Source organism: Colletes gigas, unplaced genomic scaffold (assembly GCF_013123115.1).
Source record: "Colletes gigas isolate AHSC1104 unplaced genomic scaffold, ASM1312311v1 Colletes_gigas_Sc00005, whole genome shotgun sequence".
In the NCBI taxonomy this organism is placed as follows: Eukaryota; Metazoa; Arthropoda; class Insecta; order Hymenoptera; family Colletidae; genus Colletes; species Colletes gigas.
In genome coordinates this window covers 8,909,356-8,933,016 of record NW_025106634.1, presented here as the reverse complement: position 1 = coordinate 8,933,016, position 23,661 = coordinate 8,909,356, and the positions used below count along the sequence as shown (strand labels likewise).

At 42.6% G+C, this 23,661-nt stretch overlaps 2 protein-coding genes across 2 annotated transcripts in view; one reads left to right on the top strand and one right to left on the bottom strand.

Annotated features, from left to right (window-relative positions):
• The window catches only part of LOC122395347 (growth hormone secretagogue receptor type 1), a 39,216-nt gene extending 25,740 nt beyond the window's left edge, over positions 1-13,476 (top strand). Inside the window, exons 4-8 of the mRNA XM_043392833.1 lie at positions 3,546-3,654; positions 4,196-4,267; positions 8,973-9,237; positions 10,364-10,738; positions 12,663-13,476. Of these exons, the coding sequence (XP_043248768.1) occupies positions 3,546-3,654; positions 4,196-4,267; positions 8,973-9,237; positions 10,364-10,738; positions 12,663-12,755 (914 nt within the window). The 3' untranslated portion in view covers positions 12,756-13,476. The remainder of the gene's footprint in view (positions 1-3,545; positions 3,655-4,195; positions 4,268-8,972; positions 9,238-10,363; positions 10,739-12,662) is intronic.
• Positions 13,477-13,597: 121 nt separating this feature from the next.
• LOC122395349 lies at positions 13,598-19,822 on the bottom strand. The gene is made up of 6 exons (XM_043392835.1): positions 18,903-19,822; positions 17,847-17,876; positions 15,282-15,472; positions 14,898-15,092; positions 14,508-14,747; positions 13,598-14,415 (listed from the first exon to the last, which is right to left on the bottom strand). The coding sequence occupies exons 1-6, from the start codon at positions 19,081-19,083 to the stop codon at positions 14,260-14,262; spliced, it is 993 nt and encodes a 330-aa protein (XP_043248770.1). The 5' UTR covers positions 19,084-19,822; the 3' UTR covers positions 13,598-14,259.
• Between the last annotated feature and the right edge of the window lie 3,839 nt (positions 19,823-23,661).

Below are 23,661 nucleotides of genomic sequence, written 5' to 3'. Positions count from 1 at the left end.
CGTAACGCCATTTGTCGAGGAACATCTTCGATTTACGCTTTCGCTCGTACGAAAACGTTTAAAATCGTTGAATGATAATATGGTCGGAGGATTAACGTGGAGAAAGAGGATGAGAGAACAGAGAAACGTATCTAAAAGAATGCAATATCGCGGGAGCGAGCCGGCGGGCAACTTATAGAATTTCATATCGTCGAAGGAAAGTACCCTTTTTTTACCGTCCAATATCGTACGTCGCGCCAAAACGGGCGAATCCGCCCCCGCGCGCGCCACGCCATCCACGGTGACTTAAGGCACGATTTCCAGTCGAGGGGGTTTCTATAGAAAGTCCCGAGCGGCCCGTGTTTCATTGATAAAGGCCGCAGGAACCCCGGATAATGTATAACACCGAATCGCGAAAGCTGGCGCCGTAGATAATCATCGATCCTGGGGAAAATAACCTTTCCGCCTTGCTGGTTTGGCCATCGCCCACGCTGGAACAGGGAAATTCCTTCGACTAATACTTTCACACGCCGTTGTTCGGAACAATTCCATTAACAGCTTTTAAATTAATTCCTTGTGTGTTTTTCTTCCCTAATTCACCCAAGCTTTTAAAATTAATTCCTTGTGTGTTTTTCTTCCCTAATTCATCCAAGTGAATCCGCTGGGAATCTTCCATTTTGTTGTTTTTCTCATCCGTATTAAACCTTGCATTATTCAACTTAGTGTCTATGACATTTCAATTCTGTACACTATAATGCGCGGGGGTTTACTTATATTTTATATTTTTAATTTGTTAAACACACTGGTGTTTTACTCCCATTTATAACAGTAGTTTCTTTTAATATTGACCCGGGGCGAAACCGATAGAGAAATACAATAATACTCAACACAGTACGGCGCGATGTTTTTTTTTTCCCCCCCCAAGCGGTAACCCATCCCTGTTCTGCACGTGGCTCCACACGCAGCTGCACTTCAGTGATCGGGCGGAACGCCGGTATCTTCAACGTACTAAAGTCGTTCTTCCAACATAAGTATTTATTCTTCCACACAATCATCGTTTAACGTACCAAATTACGAACGATATTGTCATATAACGTACTAGATCGATGAATAAATAAATGCACGACTCTGTTTAAAAAAGAAACTATCGTACCTAACCTGAAAATAGAATGAAAAATTATTTCGATCAGTAAACCGCGTAATAAGTTCGCGCGGCCGTTTCATTTGCGACGGCCTAATAAAATGGCCGCCTAAACGACCCTCCGCCCATAAACAAACATACATAGTAAATGTTATGTCACTCGTTTACACGTTCCCTGTGCATTGTCGTCCCTGCCGCGCGTGGTTCGTGAATTATTAAAGCCGGGAAGCGAAATATTTTTCCCCGGTACCGAAATTGACAAAAACGATAAATTGAGACACCGCTGGACGACGGGGATGGTTTCATTGAAAAGTCTAATGGAGGAATACGATACACCCGGGCGGTGTTGACGGCCATTCGATTCGGTACGTTTTTTGACGTCGAATTTACCAACGGTCAAAGCCCGCCGGGCGGTTCTGCGGCTTTTTTTCTCTCTCCCAGCCACGGGTTTCCCTTTTGCGTGCGGAATCGTGAAAAATGCTGGACGCATTACCGTTATTGCGCCGCGAAAGCAACAGGAAATCTTGATCCTCTCTTTTTCGACGGAAATATCTCGTTCGTGGGTGGATGTAAACAGTGGGTCTCGGCGAATGTTTCAATCACGGTGAAAAATTAAAATTATTCAGTTGCCTTTATAGTCAACCTGATATTAGATTTATAAATTTTTAATTTTAAAAATCTGAACTTTTGTGGTTTAAAATGATGATGCATTTCTTTCAAAGGATTATCCCTGCTATGTTTCAAGCTTTCGATAAGCTTGGTTAATTTAGTGTAATTGAAGAAAACAAGTGGGAAGATCTCCACAACGGGGTCCCCCAATCCTCCACTAATCTCGATCAGTGACAGTGGAAGCTGGTTCGCGAGCACTCTTTTCAGCCGATTTCCCGACAGCCAACGCGAAAGAATGGCGGCAATTTGTCGAAAATCCGAACACGTTTCAACGGGAGGAGAGAAACGACCTTTCTTTTCCCGTTCTCCGACGCGACACGTGGTCCGCGATGGTCTGGTTAAGTAGCCACGAGAACGGAATGCCTAATGAAAATCGTAAGACGATAATGTTGATTTAACGACGTTCCTTGGAATATTCTTCAACCCACGTATAACCTTTGTGTCTTCGTAGAATACAATTTTGTCTATTAGAAACTTCAAAGATCTATAGTCCCTTTTCCTCTAGAAAGTCAATTTGAATATCTTTCAGAAGTTTCGAAGCAACGAGAAGAGGTTAGAAATTGTATGAACCTAGCAGTCCATGCCTCAGACCTCAGGAGATAGTCGATCGAGGAGTATATACGAGTACTTGCGAGAGAGACAAGAGCGTAGCCCTCTGGTGGCGAGCGCGAGAGATGGCGCGAATGAAACGAGCTGGAATCCTTAGAAAGAAATGTTTGGAGCGCAGAATGGATTAACGTCTAATAATTCCTCGTAATTTATGTTCGTAGGGCCACTATTATTAGACACTTTCTTCTAACTCCCGCGTCTAAACTTAAATCGGGGAAAGAAAACATCGTATACAATTCTGAAAGCTGTACACTCAAATAGAACCTTGATAATCTTCCGCCATTTTTAAAACAGTAGAGTCAAGGCGTGCACTACCAAAATTGGACCAAAGTATTTAATTTACAACAAAATTTCGTATTAAAATTAATCAAATATTAAATAAAATAAATATCGAGAAGTTAGCTTCGCCTAGACCAATCGCTTTAAAATGAATTTCATGGGTATTTGGAATTCCCAGAAGTTCGATACGTCGATGTCTAGGTAAATTAACGCGATTAGCCAGTGTTCAAGCGGAGGAAACACACACACTGGAAAATAATAGTGTCCGGAGCGTCGTGCGAGTTTATTGGTACACCTTTGCGGTTAGGCGAGTTCCCTTTCGGGAATCGTAAATCTAATCCTCCTGGCGGATAAGAAAAATCAACCTAAAATACTGAAACACCTACCTACTTCATCGAAGAAAATTTCTTATACTTTAATTTATTACGGAATACGTTTAATATTATATTTTAGGTTAAACTAAACCATTTGTAATATTCTTAATTGTATATAAAAAGAGTATGAGACATATAAAGCAGAATTGGACACGTGAGTGATCTCACCTAACCACTTTACACGTTGCTACATATTAATTTTAAGGTTATGTTGGAACTTCTCAACCAGATAATGTAATTATTCCTGTACGTTTCTTGCTCGAAAAATAAGCTCGAGAAATGCATTTAAATATTCTACCCCGAGGTCCTTTATACTTTCCAAAATGTTTTGCTTTAATCAAGAAATTGCAGTCTGTTATGCTGACCCATATTTTCTCCATTGCCAAAATATTTTATAAAATTGAGATTCTCGTGGAAGCCAAACGTTGTGGAGATTCCTTTCAAATTTGCGCAGTGCATTTTTAGACAATGACGGTTCGTTTCTTTGATTTCAGGTAAAGCAGTGCCGTTCGTGGAGCTGACCGTGGCGCACGCTTCGGTTCTTACGATCTTGGCGATCAGTTTCGAACGATATTATGCTATTTGCGAACCCCTTCGAGCCGGGTAGGTGAAACAAAAAAATGAAAACCAGCGGAATGATCATTTTATTAAAATTCATTATCTCGAGACAGAAGAAAATAGTATAATACGATAAGTCTGACGATACGAGAATGTAAATGAAACGGCAATCCAAACTTGAACGAAATCCTCAGACGTCCAGTATCGTAGGGAGAACGTGGGCTTGGATGGAATGGCGATCGTATTTAGTCGGCCATCTTAAGACCTGATTAAAGAAAAGATAGTTTTAGAGCCAATTACAAAAGAATTCCTCCTCAAATAACAATGGCCGCCGCGAACGTGCGACGCATTGTCAATCCCCCCGTGTCAGTCATGACTTGGACTAATCTTTCCGTCTACCAAGTGATTTCTCTACGGTTTGTGTTCGTGTCACCTCCATTGTCGCCGCTTTCCCGGCATTACTGCGCCGACGATTGGTATTAGAACCGTGTTTCGCATCAATCCGAAATGTCAGTCACGATTCCGTGGGACCCCGTTCGCGAAACGTCGCACCGCGAGCGAACGATTTCTATTCTGTTTTTTCCAGATACGTGTGCACGAAGGCCAGGGCGACGTTTCTCTGCATGCTGGCTTGGGTGGCGGCGGCGCTCTGCACTAGGTGAGGAAACGCAAGAAAACGAAACGAAAAGTTAACTTTAAGCGTCGACGCTTTCCTTCGCCTCCGCTCTTCTCGTACGCTTCCGCAACCCTTCGTCATCCATCCGCCTCTTATCGTTTATGCTCGTTCATAAAACTATGCACGATGTTCTCTTTACGTATGAATTGTTTGGAATTAATTAATTTTTACGATCGCAAGAGCTGTTGTAAACTGTTGCGAAACTTGTTAAAAGTTTTCCCTCTTTATTCGCGATCGAGACGTTTGCAAGCTTCTTTGTTCGCTGTTTACGCGCATGCGTCGCCGAGCTCCGCCATCTTGAAACGGGCAGTCAACGACGGACCGGGCCCACGCTTGCTCGCGTCGTCGCACGGTGGACCGAACGACGTTTCCAATACCGAAAACTTGGTATTTTTGGAATCCTATAACTTGTGTTCGTAGCAGTGAAAGTGTTAAATACTTAACTTACTAAACTTAGTCCAAAACGTATTCTCCGTTGTCAGATATAACCTCTTTCCCTCGTTTATTTAACAGCTTGTCGATTCCTGGTGCATTGCAGGGTAAATTTTATTCCCCAACAAATATCAATTTTAGACTCGTAGCAAAAACTAGTATACTAATTGGACGTTGTTAATTGTTAGTCCGTAGAAGCTCATTGGCAAGAACCGATCGCTGAAAGAAAAATGGCCCCGCTAAAACTGAGAATGCTCTTCTGAAATTACATCAGTATTCTCCTGAATAAGCCTCTCCTATGCATCTATCGCTTCTGCAACATTAAGTAGAAACGCTACCTGCTAGCACTTTGTGTAATTAAATGTATCGACAAGGTACAAACGAATCCCAATCGCGCGAAGCTGTTCGTACGTGGATTTTCTTTATTTATTTCACTTTCATTATTTGAACAACGAACGTGTTATATATCTCTGCAACGCCTATAGGCGTTCGTCGCGCGAATCGAACCCATCGACCTAACCTCTTATAATCGCGTGTCGTGCCCAAAGAGGTTAAGTGCTGTTTGTGGGCTTGTAATTGCCTCGAACAAATATACTCCTTGCACTAAAGTTGTTGCAACTTGCAAGTAGAATAAATCGTCATGTAGGAGAAGGATTAATGGGTATGCCAATACCGATTGTAAAACCAATTATTTGAAACAAAATACGCGATAAATTTCATTTGGGAGCGCCACCAAGTTACCCTATACCGTTCTCTGAAATAAATTATGTACCATTTAAATGAAACTCGAGCGTTGTTCAACCGGTTTTATCGCCGAACTCGAACTATGGTTTTCGAGGGGTGGAATATCTTTTTCCTATCAAATATAAGTTATAAAAACGTTCGAATCGACTTCGACACCGAGAGAAGCTCTTATTATAAGCTCCATTTCGTCTCTAATATTTCTCTCTCGTAAATATCAAATTACTTCCTCCCTTTCCCATTGGGTCGTTCGCGGAGAAAACAATTTAAACGTGTACCAATCGATCCCCGTTCGTCTCGTCGTCGAGATTCCAACGCGGCTTCAAAGAAAACCTCGAGAGGACCACCTTCTCACGGGTTTTTTTTTCTATCATACTTTCCTTTTTTCTGTTCTTTTTGCCCCCCGAATACACGATCTTCCGCGGATACTTTCTCGAGCAACGATAAATCCCAGCGAACCGGAACCGCATGGACTTTGAACTCGACAACCGCACCCGGTAAGCTACGAGGCGGAATATAGTGTAACCGACGCGTAAAACTCTCCCTGAGAAGTGGTTTACGGGTAATATTCCTTTTACGATAGCACGGACACGCTCGCTTTCGTCCGAACTCGGAACGTGGAAGAAAAGGACCTCTCCGCCGACCGTGGACTTTACGACCCAGAAATCGAATCCTTTCGTCCAGATTCTCAGCACCCATTCCCAACATATCTCGAACGATATCGACGAAGGGGTAATCTCGACCCAACCGAATTCGATTATTCCCTATTTCGATCCCCCTTTGACTTTATTCACACAAGTTTATTTCTTATGAAGAATCCTATCCATTTATTTTCTCCAAATGTTGTTTAATAGAACTGTATTGCTTCTGGACAAGTTAATAGTCGATTAAAACCTCGATAGAAAGATATAATCATAATATAAAGAGTGTAAGAAAATCAACGATCGTGGGTGTTGTGTTTTTTTCCGCCGAGCGGTCACCCATCCCAAAGTACTGGATTCGAACGCGTCCAAATGCAGCTGCACTTCAGTGACCGGACCGAGAATCGACGTTTCCAACGTCCTGCAACCGCTGGCAAGTTCTCTTTATAATTTAAACCCTTAAATATTTCAACGTACGAAAAAAGTGGATTTACACCAGCTCTCTCTTTTTAATAGAATTTTATTTTTCAAAATTACGACCGTCCCCGTAGATCATTGTCGCGAAAGTTTCGGATCGAAATGGAAGTTGGGAGTCGGGCATCGCGGGGCAATCGCGTTTTATACTTTTATTGCGCGGTGAAAAACTCCTCCGCGGAGAGCTACGGGAGTCTTGAATCATGTAATTCGAGCGAACTTCGCGAACCTTGGCCGCAACTTTTTCGCATCTTTACCGCCAAATAGAGTCCCGGTGAAATTCGAGCGGTTAATCAGATAAACGACCCGCGAGAGAGATCTCTGTCTCTTGGATATCGTTGTCGCAAAGAACGGAAGCGTACGTCCTCTATTTTTTTTCTTTTTTCTTTTGAGAGAACAAAGACTTCTTAGGTTCCAAGATCTCTACCGATCTACCGTTACGCGGAAGGTTTCGTTCGGTTAAAACGAGCCGCGAACGAGAATATATTACTATAACGCGCAGAGGAACGGAGAGTCTCTCGAAGCTGCCTCGAGGCTCGAAAGATAGGATATTTAGTTATTTCGTAAGAAGTTTGTAACGCATTGAAATGATCCTGGTTCAGGGAGAAATGTATAATATCTCGAGCTATAACTGAAATAAAAATGGGAGGAAAATTGCTTTTGTCGTGGGATGCACAATACAGGCGTTTAAAGCCTCTTCTATAGCTAACTGCTTCTGCAAATTAAGTATACTCTTTGTGGTAACATAAAGAGAAAGTAAACAGCATTTGAATCAGATTGTACTGTAGGGAAATCGTAAACGCGTTTAAATGTGAGCTAGTAATTAAATTCCATTGAACGTGAAAACAAGATGGATGTCTAGCATCGCATAACTACGGTGAAAACCTCCAACGATAGAGTTTCAATCGTGTACACGGTCCTGCAATACAATACCATTGATGGATCGCTCGTTTCACCCCTCTTCGTTTGATCTACGAGGCAATTTTACTACCGGGTGTTGACAGAATGACGTGTAGCTTTCCTCGGAAGTGTGAATCACTTCTGTTTTCTTGGAATAACTTACTAACTCCCATTCCGACAGCAGCGAGGTGTGTACCGGACGCTCATAAATATTTAACCGATCGAACATTGTCCCCCTTGTTCCTAAAAATGCGACAAAATCGGTGAATGCAATTTTAGTAGATCCTGCCTCGCACGCTGAGACATTCGATGGTCGCTCGGGGAGCGTATATGTAAGAGCGTAGCCCTCTGGTGGCGAGTTCGTGAGACGCGCCACAGGTGTTCGGTAGAGAAGAAACTCGATATATATTTAGCCTCGATAGAAGAAATTTTGTTCAGAGAAAATCGAACAAGGGGGTTGGAAACACGAATATTGGATTTGTAATCTTTGAGAGAACTGGTAATTCGTCTCGATCACTAAGGATCTCTTTCCACCGTAGTTTTTACCGTTGTTCGTGGGTGGATTTCAGAGTATCGTGGATAGCAGACGACAGACGTTGATTCTCCCACGCGGCGAGACAAAATATCCGGTTGCTTTCTTCCTCGCCTTGCCTCGGATAGAAACTTTTCGCGAAAAACGACACCGTGGTATTAAATTTCCCTCGAGGCTCGACGCACCGCAATTTATGTTAATTGCGAAGATCGGCTTTCCCCGTTTAGGAAAAAACGAAAGGCTTCTGGATTCGCGGCGTACAGAATCACTTCGAAGAATCCCTGTAAATAGGTTTTTTTATCGAATAGAAAATAAAAGAATTTTTCTTCGAAATTAAAAAACTACAAATCATTCTAAAAAAATTATTTTCCATTGCGGGGGTCAATTACAATAATTTTTTGTGAATACACATATCCCCGAAATCCTACGTACTTTCGAGAAAAAAATTCTTTATCGAAAACATGTGTGGTCAGATATGTTTCCCTTGTCTGTGGTAAAACAGTGAGACGCTTCACGTACTCACCAGCAGAGGGCTACACTTTCTCACATGCAATCCATCACCTATTTCCTATATACACACTCGACTATCCAACGTACAAATGTCCAAGGCTGGACCTGTTAGGTTTTCTCTACTAATGAAAATCCTTTCCTTTTCTTTTCCCCAATCTTAATAAATTAATAAATAATTAATAAAATATCTCAGGAAAATAAATTAACATCGACTCCCGGGGATAGCGACTCGAACAAAGCGGTCATTGCAACAAAATCACCAGCTTCAGCCGAGCTTTCGAAAGAAATAGTCCCGTCTGTTCCGGTTGGTTGAGGGGCTAAGAGCACACCGCACTCATATCGAATCATAAGGCACCGCCGTTTTTTCCGATTCAGCAATAAGTCCGTCCCGCTTGAAACGAAAACGTGTGCTCGAGCTCGTGTCCCGATCGACCAATTCAATTTTCACTGATTGCAGTCCCATAATCTGGGTCTCGCAGTACCGGGAGATGCCCGTGAACGAGACCAGGAGCGATCAGGACTCTAGGAACTTTGTACCCGTCTGTCTGACCATGGCCGACAACACAGCGACGATAGTCTTCTTCCTGCTACTCGTCCTCTTGTTCTACATCGTGCCGTTGCTGATCCTCCTGATGCTCTACGCGTTCATCATCAGACACCTGATGCCCGATCCCTCGACCAGCAACACCAGCGACACCTACCACGCCAGGGCGAAGAAGCACGTGATAACGATGCTGCTGGCGGTGGTCATAGGCTTCTTCGTTTGCCTGACGCCTTACAGGATCCTCATCTTCTATATAATCGTCGCCCCGGCCGAGCAGATCGTCGCCATCGATCGAAACACGTTCTTCACCATCCTAAACTTCAGCAGGATCATGTTCTATCTGCACAGCGCCCTCAATCCGATACTGTACAATCTTATGAGCAGCAAGTTCAGAAAGGGATTCCTGGGGCTGTGCAGACTGACGGGGTGCAAGCACGGCGACTGGAAGAACGTCGTTTCGGGCGCCAGGAGGACGGACTCCACCGAGCAGGAGGAGAACTTTGTGTAGTTGGTCGAGGGTTAGGTTAGGAGACCGGTCGCAAGATGGATCGAACTTGATGCTCGAAACTAAACCGATATAATTATTTCTTTCGACCGCTGGACGTATGTAGGTTAGGCGTCGAATTCTAATTCCAAAGACAAAGGTTTAAGGTTATGTTCGCCGAAGCATTTCGAACCGTAGTTGACACTAATTGACAGATACCCATGAATCGCTAATAAACGATGATCTCACTAGTAGTGTCACAGATAGTTACGCATGAAAATTTCGTTGAGTTCTACGTACGATGGAATGCAGCTTGATTGTACGCTTGCGATTTTGCGTTTACGTCGTTTATCGTTAGCTGAGAGTAACCTGTAGCGGGCACGGCTTTACAAGTATTATACATTGTTTGAATAAATATAATATTCTTAACGGAGTTCCGACTCTATGACTCGCAGAGTTTCCATAACCTAGAATACGTTTTAGACTAAGTTGGTTCCGCGTAACTCTTTCGATACGAAAAAATCACTCGAGAATCTTTCCAAGATGGCTGACTCGTGACTAAACGTTTGTTCACAGCCCCATTTTGCTGACCATCAGCTACGAGATGGAGGACGATGGGAACGGCACGTACATCCCCACCTGCAACACGGTGGTGAGCACCCACTGGATATTCGCGTTCTTCATCACGACGGTGGTCATCTTCTTCGTGATACCGTTGCTGATCCTGATGGTTCTGTACACGGTGATTGCCCGACACCTGATGGCGAACCCGACAATCAGCCGTGGATCGTCGAACAACATGCTCAAGTATCGCAAACAGGTGATGCTGATGCTGGGAACGGTGGTGCTATGTTTCTTCATGTGCCTGCTGCCGTTCAAGGCGTTCACCCTGTGGATCCTCGTCGTACCGCGACGTATGATCATCGACTTCGGCGTGGAGAGTTACTACACGTTGCTGTACTTCTGTCGGGTGATGCTTTACCTGAACTCAGCGATCAATCCCATCCTTTACAACCTGATGTCGTCCAAGTTCAGGGAGGGATTCCTGAGGCTGTGTGGCCTGGGCCCGAACAGGAGGAAAAAGAAGAAAACGTCGGATAGGACCGGTACATACACCACCGGTTCCACCAATTGCAGCAGCAACCACTCGGACTTCTGGAGGAGGCACAGCAGCAACAAGAGCGGCGGCGTAAAGGTACCGTGCAACAACGCGTCCACGGAAAAACAGATTAAGCTGCCGCTTCAGACGGCGGTCGTTGCTGGAAGTATCGTTAGGAAGAAGCAGGAGAGCTATGTGTGAAAGGACGAACGGTGGACGACAGTCGTGGCTCGTGGGGGGGCTGCAGGGCAGGTCCTTTTGGTAAAATGGTAGCCAAATAAAATTAACATTAGCCGATGTAACAGTTTTATTTGATCGTTATTTTTGTAGATAGTACAGCTGCTGGTCGTCTCACTTCAAAGACGGATTTTACACGAGAAGAGAATGACAGAAGTTTGTGTAAACGTGCCTCCTATTGGTCCCTCTCAAGTTCTAGCACAAGCATCGTGTTGGAATTCTTTAATTCCACTCAACTATTTATAAACCGGAGCCCAGTATATGATGTTCAATCTTGTACTTTAATTCTGTGAATAATTCCTGTGTTACAATTATTTAAATCATGTGTTAATGTGGGAAGGTCTAGTCAACAAACTTGTTATTTTAAATAATACCTTGACAAACAGAGAGAGATTAAGACTTATGTTCAGGTGCAAGGAGGTAGTTTTCAAATAGGACACGTTTATATGAACAACTTCGTTGCTGTTTTCTTGTCTAATTGAGTAGAAATATAATGAGAGTGAGCCCTGCAATCGCAGGAAGAAATTGCTGTAGCCCCATAAAATGACACGAGTCGCCACTGATGGATGACTATTATGAGACTGACTGTGATCATGAACCATTCCATATTACCATAGACTCGTATATATTGGGTCATCCTGAGAGTTTCCATGTTGATTCTGTTGTACCATTTTCTTCCTTGCATCATCTGCAAACTCTAAAAGCTGCATTCGAACTTCAGAAACTATTCTTGTACTGGTTCTTTGTCGAGGCTAAGTTGAGGCAAGTTTCAACGCACAAATAGATCAGCTGTTTCTGACCAAGTCTGCATAACAATGCAAATACGCGACATCAAACACAGAGGTATCTGTGATAACAAAAACCGCGAAGACTCTCAGGATGACACAATAGATTGAACTATTCGAGAAGAGAGATCAGCAAAAGATTGAATCGGATCAAAATCAATTGGCCCTTCATAGTCATTGCAAAGTAACATTCTCCACGAGCTTCCAGTTGTGGTGTTGCTTCCCATGCTAGCCACCAGAGCCTCAGCCAGCACGCGCCACACAGTAATTCCTTTTAACACTAATCTTGAAAGACAACCCTCATCAAATGAACCTCGACCTACCAATAACTATGCTTCTCCGTCACAAACTCGAACGGCCAATTGAATTTGAACCTACGGAAATCGTTTTTGACTTCCTCAAACGTTGAACAATTGTTCAATGGCCGCGTGTTGACGTTCGTCGACCGTTATTTGAACGATTCCCCCGTTCAAGTTCGAGCACAGATCCTGCATAAGGTTGTGAACGATGCATTAGAATCGGGTTAGCGGTGTTTTAGAATTTTTTGAATCTGTGATTAATTAAGTGAACGTTTACCATGTAAGTATTACGAAAACACATCTGTGGACGAGTATGTCTCTAGTTGCTAAAGGTTCAAAGTAGCCTCTGTAATTATTTCCTGGGTAATCCGGTCGGATGGATAGAAGTATAATAGTTTATAGAAACAGACAGGATCTAATTTTTCGTAGCTTTACCGACAACGTTCGCTTCTTTGAACATTGTCTCGCGCCCCGTGGACCGTACAAGCGTCGCTGCGACTTTTACAATTATCGACGCACAATTGTACGGTTCGGTCCTAATAGAGGTAACATCCGTGTCCTTTTAAATGCGCAGAACGACCGTGCGCACCTCGTACAAGAGTCTCGAGTTCCTAAACCGCTTGTCGACGTTGCTGGACCGAAACGTTGCGCCCCTCCAACCATCTGTATTAACCGAAATTTTCTGTTGCTGTATTTTAGGGATCAGAGATTCGTTATTCTTCTGACGACGCCAGCGATAAAATGGAACGGCAGAAGCATCACGGTAGTAAGAGGAGAGATTTCAATTCCTGAAAAGCGAAATATGTCGACCTGAACGGGGAAAAAAAAGAACGATGAGCCGAATAGGTATTGAAAATTATCGAATCCAAGAGTCATTTGGCAACGAACCATGAAAAGAACTGTATTTAATATACATTGACGACCAAACGAATTTAGGTAATTGTGGTTAGGTAAACGCTAAGGAACACGTTCGACGATTAACGAAGAAATTGAACGCTCTCCTCCGCATTCAATTTTAAGAATGGCAGCTATTATAATAGATAGATGTATTTCTTAAACGTTTAAATGTCCCTTTTTCATTTAAATAAATGAAAAATATGGGAAATATGGCGAAGCTAGTCCCGAGAGCTTTAAACAAGTTACTTATATTTTGTTACAGCCTTAAGTTTAAATTATTTTTCTTTTTATTTTATTTAATGCAACCGTAGGGAATCATTAGAACTTTATTGCTCATAATGTGGCAATAAACAGAGTTGCTTTCATTGTACATTAAATCATTCCAGTAGTTTTAAAGGTACAATGTATGGTGCTTCCTTTAACCCTTTCTGTCCAAATGATCCCTTATGGCATCGATGTCTTAATTTAGATTTCATATTAATTGTTTTTTTAAGCGTAGAATACACACTAGGACGGCTGTTACATTGATGAAAAACATAATGTTTTATTTCAGCAAACAAAAAATGAATAAAATATATCCAACGATGCCATACGATATCATATAATATTTGTGCCCTTTAATTACGTTTAAATAGAATTTTTTTTCACATAAATTTCTTCGATCCTACTGCACTAATATTTGTCTTTTGTTACAATAATAAATCCCGGACAGAACGGGTCGATAAATTGTTTCCGCCCCCCATAGAGAGATCGTAACATAAATAAAAATGATACATAAAACGAAATTCGATGAAACGAGCTTTGAGAGAGTTGTAACGAATCGCAGAAAATCGCGTTAACGGTTTGTTGTGCAAATTTTCTCGCGCGGTGGGAACAACCGTGCGTTCCTAATTGTTTCCGGAATATTTATTTTCTGTCGTTTTTTGAATTAATGTCGACGGGAATTTGTGTGTACTACCTATAAAGAGACACTTTATTTTATTATGCGAAATGTATGTTCCTGTAAATATTTGTAAAATAAAATGAAAATAATATTAACGATACCAGACTTTTTCTAGTTTTTTTTTTGTTCGACGTGAAGATACATTATTTTTTTATTTCTCGCCGATCAAAAACTAGATAACCTAAAATTAAGCTCTGTCCGGATTCATACAACGACGCGTCGAAACTAAATCTAAATTAAACAAAACAACGTAATAATTGACTAGTAGCTATAGGAATGGCTTATAAAGCTGGTAATACCAACCGAACGATTTATCCGAATACTTAACGCGTGGACAATACTAGGAACCAACAATACTAGTTCCAACAATACCGTTGTAACGCGACTGATGTATTTCAGGTCAAGGAACAAGATAATAAACACGTATTCGACTAATGTGAGATTACTCTATCGAACTTAGACTCCTTCGTTCGCTTGTTTAGCGAATATTATGTCGTGAGCCAATTTGTCAGCTCTCACGACGAACGAATAGACAAAGTAGCCCTTGGACTCCATGAAGCTGATCAGCTCCTTCTTGCCATCTTCCACGTGGGAGAATTCCACCGAAAGAGTCTGAAATATAATTAAATTTCCCATCATTAATTATCTACTGTGATGTTTTTCTTTAACGAAAATATTTTCCAGAGTCTGCTGGCCACACGTACCTCTATATTTATCGTGTCGAACGGAATCGTTTTTAACACCTCCAACTCGTAGCCCTCTATGTCGAGACTGAAGTAATGAACAGTGGTGACGTTCAGCGCAGCCATGTAATGGACGAATGGGAAACATTGGACGTAAATGTGGGTGCCGCTGTGGGCCACGTCCGGCGAATTTGGCAAATGGCTGTCGGTCGCGTTCGGCTCGTGAAGACGACCCACGTTTCTCGCCATCAGGAAGGAACTCTGGTAGAGCAAGGTACGTACAATGTATAACAAAACACTGGTCATCGTAACATACTTATTAAACGAGTCATTTTTACATTTCAGACGCAGCGTTGAACGTTGACGAATCTCGAACGGATTTTTTTAAGGTTAGGTGAGAAAATTTCGTACCATGGTAGGATATGGCTGAATCCCGAGACACGTGGGCGTCAGGTAAGCCTTCCTGTTCTTCTGCAACATTTTGCTGAAACTTATGGGGTCCGCCTCGACCAGGAGACCAGTCCAACCGAGCTGTCGTTCCAGGACCAACGTGTTGCTGCGTGTCTCGCCATCGTAGGCGCCACACTCCACGAAGAAACCATTCCTCTGCACGCAGAAATTAATTGATACCTTGTTCATCGCTATCTCGAACGAGGAAGATAGCAGTGGACGATTTAAACGTTTATGTTGGAATTAAAGCTGTCATATATTTATAGTTATAGATATAGTTTGTTAATTGTTTGTATGTATCTTGCATCTATTTTGTACATATCTGACACTGTCTGGTGTTCCTACCTTTTCATTGAGAATTTTACGAATGACATTGGCTTGACCCATCGAATGATCCTCGATCTCAGGATTTTTAAGATTGTACGACTGGTTTGGATTGTACATCCAAACTATCCAATTCCGTCGTAGGTCCGCCAAGTAACGCTCCCACTCCGGGTCGGATGGAGACAGTATTTTATTATTGTACCATCTAACGCCTACGAAAGTACCGAAAAATATGTTTAAGTCTACGTTGACTTCTATCAGTCATTGCTTTATTAGTGTCCTTGACTCTAGCGAGAGCTGAGAAACTACCCTTCCTGTTTGCGTACGACCTTGTAAACGTAGAGAAGTCTTTGTTCCCTGAAACTGGTCTCCATTTCTCCAACGCACCCCGCCGGGAGCCAAAGAGGACCCGACTTAGGCTGTCTGACATAAGAGAGAGTACCTCAGGCAAGGACTTCCACTAAATGATACTAATGCCCTGTACATCATGTTAGAGAAGACTTCCCTACGTTTGCTAGCTTTATCTGTTAACACTGATTCAGTACACCAATTAAAAAATCCTAATAGCCGTTATAACTTAAGTAGAGCTTGGGGAGGCTTCAATCTTCCTAAGGTTAAAGTGACAACATCGGTAACCTGTGCTCACAAATTAAACGATGCTAGATAAATGCAGACCGTAACGTGGCATAATTAAATTAGACCTTACATCGGCGAGTCTTAAATAGCTCCGTAAGCGTCGTCCATTTTGAACAGGGGCCGGAATAACTCAAAGGATGATTAAAAATGGAAATTTTAGTTAACGGAGAAGCAAATTCTTGCCATTTCTATTGTCAGAGTCAACATACAGCGCCGGTAATATAGCGTCTGTGAAAAGAATTTAAAAACCGTATCAACGAGACTCTGTTTTTCGTGTTTCGTTAAAGTCGTGTATGGTTATTTGTCGGAAATAATGTGCACGATCTGCTATTATCGTTCGTCGCGTGACACGCGTTTGTATTCACTTTCGTACGGACGTTCAACAGGTATGATATTATACGTGTGTAATTACATGGCATACATGGCCATTGAGGAACAGGTTGGCCACAATAACGGATACGAACGCTTAACGAAAACATATTTTCTATTGTTACTACTAGACAAGAGAACATTCCAAGTTAATAACTAATACTTTTAGCTATTGACTTCTGAACAATTTCTGTTGTGGGACAAAACAATGATAATTACAAGAGTATTCATCTAGCGAGCTATTATTAATATAAAATTCGAAATCTGTGTGTTTGTGATTTCCTCATAAGTCCTGTTTGTATTCTATACGAATAAAATTTTATTTGGTTGTTCCTTGCATCTCGACGGATAGTATAATCTACTTAATTTGCAAAAATGTTAACCGATTTTGAACCAGTGATTATTTATTAAACTATTAGTTTACTGTTATGTAATGTAACTATTATATTTAGAAAATGATGCATATCAACGCACAGCACGTGGCTAAACATCATCGTAAATTATTTGAACGTCAAACAGTCTCGCTGGGTGTGTTGGTAAACTTGCATAATGCAGTTAGAAAAATGGTAAAATCACGTAACGACAATAAACAAGTTAATTTTCATCGTGAAGTCAAGAAATTAATCTGACAGCGTGCATTAGTCCAACATGATCGATGTTGTCAACAATCATATCGCGTAATCGGCAATGAAGCATTGAAAGGAACTATAAAATCAGAGATTGCAGGAGTTTTAGGTCACGTTAGCCATTCTCGATCGCTGTTACGAGAAGAATGACGTCACTGGCGCCCGTGGACCCCCGGATTAACACTAGAACTACAATTATAGTGAATTTATTTGTACCAAAGGAATCAAAACGATTGATACATGAAAAAAAATATATAATGCAATGGAAATAAATGTATATTTGTTCTCTCATAGAAAATTACAGTTAACTTTCAAAAATTAATTTTTTAAAAATATTAGAAATTTCGAATGGGTCATTTTGACTGGTTTTGGTAGTTCTAGCGTTAACACTTTAATGGCCGCACGTTTCACATATCATATATATATATATATCGTTAATAATTCAAAAACGAAGCCCCATCCGACATTTTTGCAAAGGAAATTGTTGTTCAGAATCGTCTCAGCTACCCCCCCATTTACGGGACACCCTGTATATACCGTTGTCCGTCACCACTGATATTGTGGACCAAAGTGAAACACATGAAGATGCTAGGAATTATAAATGTAACTCAACAAACGTGATAAGGTTGAATGTATGATGAAATGGTGACTGATAGATCACGCAAACGTGACATTGGCCAACGTCTATTAGCTCGCGAACTCACGCATACGTGACATTGGCCAACGTCTATTAGCTCGCGAACTCACGCATACGTGACATTGGCCAACGTCAATTAGCTCGCGAACTCACGCATACGTGACATTGGCCAACGTCTATTAGCTCGCGAACTCACGCATACGTGACATTGGCCAACGTCTATTAGCTCGCGAGCTCACGTATACGCGACAGCGGCCGTCAAAGTGTTGAGGACCACTGGCCCGCCATTGGTTAGAAAATAAAATCGTTCGAACTCACCGTCGGTGAAGTTGTACCACTTGTCCAAAACTGAAACGACAATAAAGGTGGCGTTACGGATAAACCGTGATAAAATTGCGAGGCTTTCAATAAAACTTGTGTATCGGTAAAAATATTGTCACGTTCCAACGATGTTCAGATGACTCGTTGGCTACGCTACCTTTATTGGAATTTCGCAAGGTAAAGATATCAGTAAAGTGCAGTTATCAATCGTGTAACACGGTTCTTAGGACACTACGTTTAGTTATAGTTTTCATAAACCGGTCTACATGCAATTTTACTTCGAGTTATGTAAATAGATTCATGGACAGTATTTCCTGATTACTCGGTTTCCTGATAACTTCGTTATCTTTAACTGCACTAATAAATGCATAAATGATTCATCTGATTCGAAGGAAAAATACAAACGATCCTGATGTAACCTCAAAATGATTTTAAGTTCGATCCAAAAACCTCATTTAATACGAAACATTTTTGAAGGAAGATGTTCGAAAGGTTAACGTGTATTATGTTTTTTTATTATTTCGAGAGCCTCGTTAATTAACTATTCTAACTTGGGCCAAAGCAGGATCGCTTAACCTGACATCGATCGATACTTTCCACGTTTGCATTTCACGTGTACACAGTTTAGTAAGCGAAAGTTAGTGTATAGGTTTGAAGATAAATTTGTTTCGTGCTAAGAAGGCGAAATAAAAAACCAGCCGCGAAGTGTTGAATTACAGAAGGTTGAATTAGCGAACGATCGGATTATAAAGACTGTATTGTATCGTTTCAATTTGAATATTAATGAACATAACACTTTCCATCCGAATAATGACGTACGAGAGTCGTACAATGAGTAGACACAAATGACACTAATTGTAAGTAATTTGTGACAAGTGACAATAAGTTCGAATAAGAATAGAAATTTGATATTTAAAAAATGCTATCGATATTGTGAGTACAGATAAATCAGTAATCGATCGCAGCGCCTCTAGTAGGGAACAGCTGTGCAGGACGAGATTCTCGTGACAATATTCCTAACCGATACACGCGAGTAAAGGGAACACCACGTACCCCAGTTGTAAGTCCTTTCCATTTCGATGTCCATGAATACATCGCGGTTCGATGGCGAATCGGCCGACCATATTGGCTGGATTATTATCGAAACAACAATCGCTGTGACTATCAACGCGATCAACGCGTACAGTTTACATAGCCAGAGCAGCCTGAACAAACGCTCGATGCACGAGCACATTTTTCAAGGTACAAAGGTGGCAACAGGTTGCCGCTACTTTCACGTGGTGGTGGACGAGCAGGCGAAAGGTCCTAACCCATAAAACTTGAACGACGAACTCGAAATAAAAAAGAAACTGAACCTCTCTATTTCACCGTGGTCCATCGATTTCTAAGCTTATCGCATGACACGATCGATGAACGAAAATCGTTGAATGCACTCTTATACAAACTCGTGGAACCTTGTTCTCTGTTAGATACCTTAAATCACGTGATAGTATCGCTCGAAAAAAGTGTACTTTCCTTTCGATCGAATACCGACTCACTCGTAGAACCGACGTAAACAAACTTTATGAATACGAATAGTATGCAACGATAACGAACCGCTTCAACGACACAGCATCCTTGCGTTACACGTGCACTGATAGATCGTAGAAATATTATTCTGTCGACGAGGACCGAGTTACGAACGGAATCTGATTAAGAAAAATTGTCGACCGCATCATGTAACGTTGCACTCGCGCGGTGTCGAGGATACTGCATGTGCAAACGAGACGCTTAACGAACGCCCGTTTAAATTTAGTTCGGACGGTAGACGCGACCAATCAGAAGCTTATAAACGATCGAGTACTCGCATCTGTTCTGATCTCACGTTCGATCGAGATATAAAAACTTAACGGTAAGACTGGAGGAACCGGATTATCGCCGAAAATGGACCGTGTGTGATACTCGCCCGACGAAGTATCGATAGCGAATGCATATTGGTCTTCTTGGCTCGCGTACACGATGCGGCGTTCGCGTTCCGGTGATATTGAATGTGTGACGACACGAGAGGTGGAAGTATTCTGTGAAGCGACGTAAAAGTGTGCGTGGACCTCGTGCGTCACTTGTAAACACATGCACAAACACGTATCGTAAATGGTATATAAAAAGCGAGCATGTAGGAATTGAACAGTATGATATTCGAGATTCTTATCGAACAGCATACGTCCCAGTCGACTACAGAACGTCGGCGATTATTTAATTTCCTGCGATTATTAGTATTTATTCGTGTTGTTCTTGCATATCAGGAACACTGTTGTATCTACGACGGGTACCTTTCAGTACTCTTCGATAACTTATAAATAATGACCATATGTGCCAGAAAATAAAATTATGCTCTGTCTATGTTAAGCGTGATATAAATAAACTTGAGATTATATGCATTGGTCTATTTAATAAATTTAAGGCAAGAACGCCCAAGTCTGTCGTGGAATAGTTCATTGTCTTCGACGCTAGATGGCGCTAATTTATCGACCTTATAGCTCTTTTGCTATACTAATATTTAAGGGTGATTAGACGGATTTAACGGATGTGGTTTTCACAATATTTATTTTCAACAAGAATTAACAGTAACAGCGAACTTCGTCTACAAACACGTGTGCGCGGGGTCGAGAGCTAAGACCGGAAGGAAGTACTACAATTGTTTTAGATGGTCGACTCGACTGTTCTAAAGAAGAACAACGGCATCGCGTGCAGCGCCAAAGCTACGGACGTTGGCCACAACCTCTGGCCCCCTGGTGCTAAAATGGTGGCGACAATGAACTATTCCACGCCAGACTTGGCCGTTCTTGCCTTAAATTTATTAACCCCTTAACGTTCATGCCCGAGTCTGACTGTTTTAAAAAACAATATTTGTTTAATCCAACGGTTTGAGGGACGATAATATTTATTTTCCTTCAAATAATACATTAGATACAACATTGTAATTAACGAGAACCGTATTTTTAGAGCCAAATCCAACAAAGAAAACTGATCATTGTTGGTTAACCCGAAAAATATGAACGTTAAGGTGTTAAATAGACTAACGCATATATTCTCTCGCGTGCCTCCTAAGTGGTATCACTGGAATAATAAATGCTGTCGATAAGCGTCGCTGATAGAGTGATCGTCTCCCATGCAGAGGTGCCAGGAAAGCATCGACGATGCCCTATTCATATATTCCAGATCACGCGTACACGAGCTCGTGGAGTTTCGAAAAGTCGACAAAGGCAAACTGACACATGCCCTCCTTCTCGATCCGTCTCGTGGGAGTCGAGAGAGGAAGGCTCACATTTGCCTTCTCGCTCTTGAACAACTGAAATTCAATTATAACAATTGCGACTGACTTCTGCCAACCTTCGCTGGACTCTGCTGACCACTGCTGACCTTTCCTCATACTTCTGACAACGTATAACGATTGTAACTTGCTATTGCTTGCCCCTGCTGGTCTCTGCTGGTCTCTGCTCGTCTTTGCTGGTCTCTGCTTGCCACTGCTTGCCACTGCTGACTTCTGCTGACCACTGCTGACCACCCCTTATACTTCTGACAACGTATAACGATTGCAACTTGCTATTGCTTGCCCCTGCTAGTCTCTGCATGCCTCTGCATCCCTCTGCTGTCCCCTGCTGGTCTCTGCTTGCCACTGCTTGCCACTGCTGACTTCTGCTGACCACTGCTGACCACCCCTTATACTTCTGACAACGTACAACGATTGCAACTTGCTATTGCTTGCCCCTGCTAGTCTCTGCATGCCTCTGCATCCCTCTGCTATCCCCTGCTGGTCTCTGCTTGCCACTGCTTGCCACTGCTGGCCACTGGTGACCACCCCTTATACTTCTGACAATGTATAACGATTGCAACTTGCTATTGCTTGCCCCTGCTGGTCGCTGCATGCCTCTGCATCCCTCTGCTGTCCCCTGCTGGTCTCTGCTTGCCACTGCTTGCCACTGCTGGCCTCTGCTGACCACTACTGACCACCCCTTATACTTCTGACAACGTATAACGATTGCAACTTGCGATTGCTTGCCCCTGCTGGTCTCTGCTTGGACTCTGCTGGTCTCTGCTAGTCTCTGCTGGTCTCTGCTTGCCACTGCTTGCCACTGCTAACCTCTGCTGACCACTGCTGACCACTCCTTATACTTCCGACAACGTACAACGATTACTACTCGTTACTGCTTGCCCCTGCTGGTCGCTGCATGCCTCTGCATCCCTCTGCTGCCCCCTGCTGTCCCCTGCTGACTCCTACTGACCACTGCAGACCACTCCTTATGCTTCCGACAATGTACAACGATTACTACTTGTTACTGCTTGCCCCTGCTGGTCTCTACTGTCCCTTGCTGGCCCCTCTGACCCCTCTGGCCCCTGCTGACCACTGCTGACCTTTGTTTCTAACTTCTGCCCTGATATATATGTATTAAAACTTTGTATAATGTAAATCTATCGCAATAAATGTTATAATTTCAAAGAATTCTATGTCTTCTCGTCATTTTTACCTTCCTTCACCTCTCCAAAGCATTCCCATAGTTATAAGATACCTGCCACCTCTTCCATTATCATGTCCTCCTCATAACAAAGTCTAAAACGAAAAATTAACTTTGAAATTCTCAAGTTCTCTTAAAAATTCTCGGCCGAAAAATTTCTAAGTTCCTCGAGAAGATTTCAGCGGGGTCCCGTTTAAATTATTGAAAGTCCTGAAACAATTGATAGTCCTGAAACAGTTGGAAAGTCCTGAAACAGCTGGAAAAGCCTGAAACACCGAAAAGCCTGAAACAACGACAAACTCCTGGCAGCTGGAAAGTCCTGAAACAGCTGGAAAGTCCTGGAACGCCGAAAAAGGCCTGAAACACCGAAAAAGGCCTGAAACAACGAAAATTCCTGGCAGCTGGAAAGCCCTGAAACAGCTGGAAAGTCCTGAAACCGCTGGAAAAGCCTGAAACGCCGAAAAAGGCCTGAAACAACGAAAAATTCCTGGCAGTTGGAAAGCCCTGAAACAGCTGGAAAGTCCTGAAACGGCTGGAAAAGCCTGAAACAGCTGGAAAGTCCTGAAACAACTGGGAAGTCTTGGAATTTCTTGGAAACGCCGAAAATTCTTGGAAACTTTGAATTTTTAGCAAAGCTCTGAGTTTCAGGACTTCCTAGTGGGTTCTGGGAGACCAAGGAGTTTCAGGGAGTCTCTTATAACTAAGGGAATGATTTGGAGAGGAAAAGAAAGGTAAAAATGATGAGAACATATAGAATACTTTGAAATTATATCATTTATTGCCATAGATTTACATTATACAAAGTTTTAATACATATATATCATGGGAGAAGTTATTAACAAAGGTCAGCAGTGGTCAGCAGGGGTCAGTAGGGGTCAGGGGGGGCAGCAAGGGACAGTAGAGACCAGCAGGGGCAAGTAGTAGCAAGTTGTAGTCGTTGTACGTTGTTGGAAGCATCAGGGGTGGTCAGCAGTGGTCAGTAGGGGTCAGTAGGGGCCAGCAGGGGGCAGCAGAGGGATGCAGAGGCATGCAGTGACCAGCAGGGGCAAGCAGGAACAAGTAGTAATCGTTGTACGTTGTCGGAAGTATAAGGGGTGGTCAGCAGTGGTCAGTAGGGGTCAGTAGGGGTCAGTAGGGGTCAGTAGAGGCCAGCAGGGGACAGCAGGGGGCAGCAGAGGGATGCAGAGGCATGCAGTGACCAGCAGGGGCAAGCAGGAACAAGTAGTAATCGTTGTACGTTGTCGGAAGTATAAGGGGTGGTCAGCAGTGGTCAGCGGAGGCCAGCAGTGGCAAGCAGAGACCAGCAGAGACCAGCAGAG

Coding starts and splice junctions, on each gene's coding strand:
- LOC122395349 (XM_043392835.1), bottom strand. CDS start 19,083: ATGTGCTCGTGCATCGAGCGTTTGTTCAGGCTGCTCTGGCTATGTAAA. Junction 17,877..18,902: donor GGAAAGGACTTACAACTGGG/GTACGTGGTGTT, acceptor TTGTCGTTTCAG/TTTTGGACAAGTGGTACAAC. Junction 15,093..15,281: donor GTAAAATTCTCAATGAAAAG/GTAGGAACACCA, acceptor TTCTGCGTGCAG/AGGAATGGTTTCTTCGTGGA.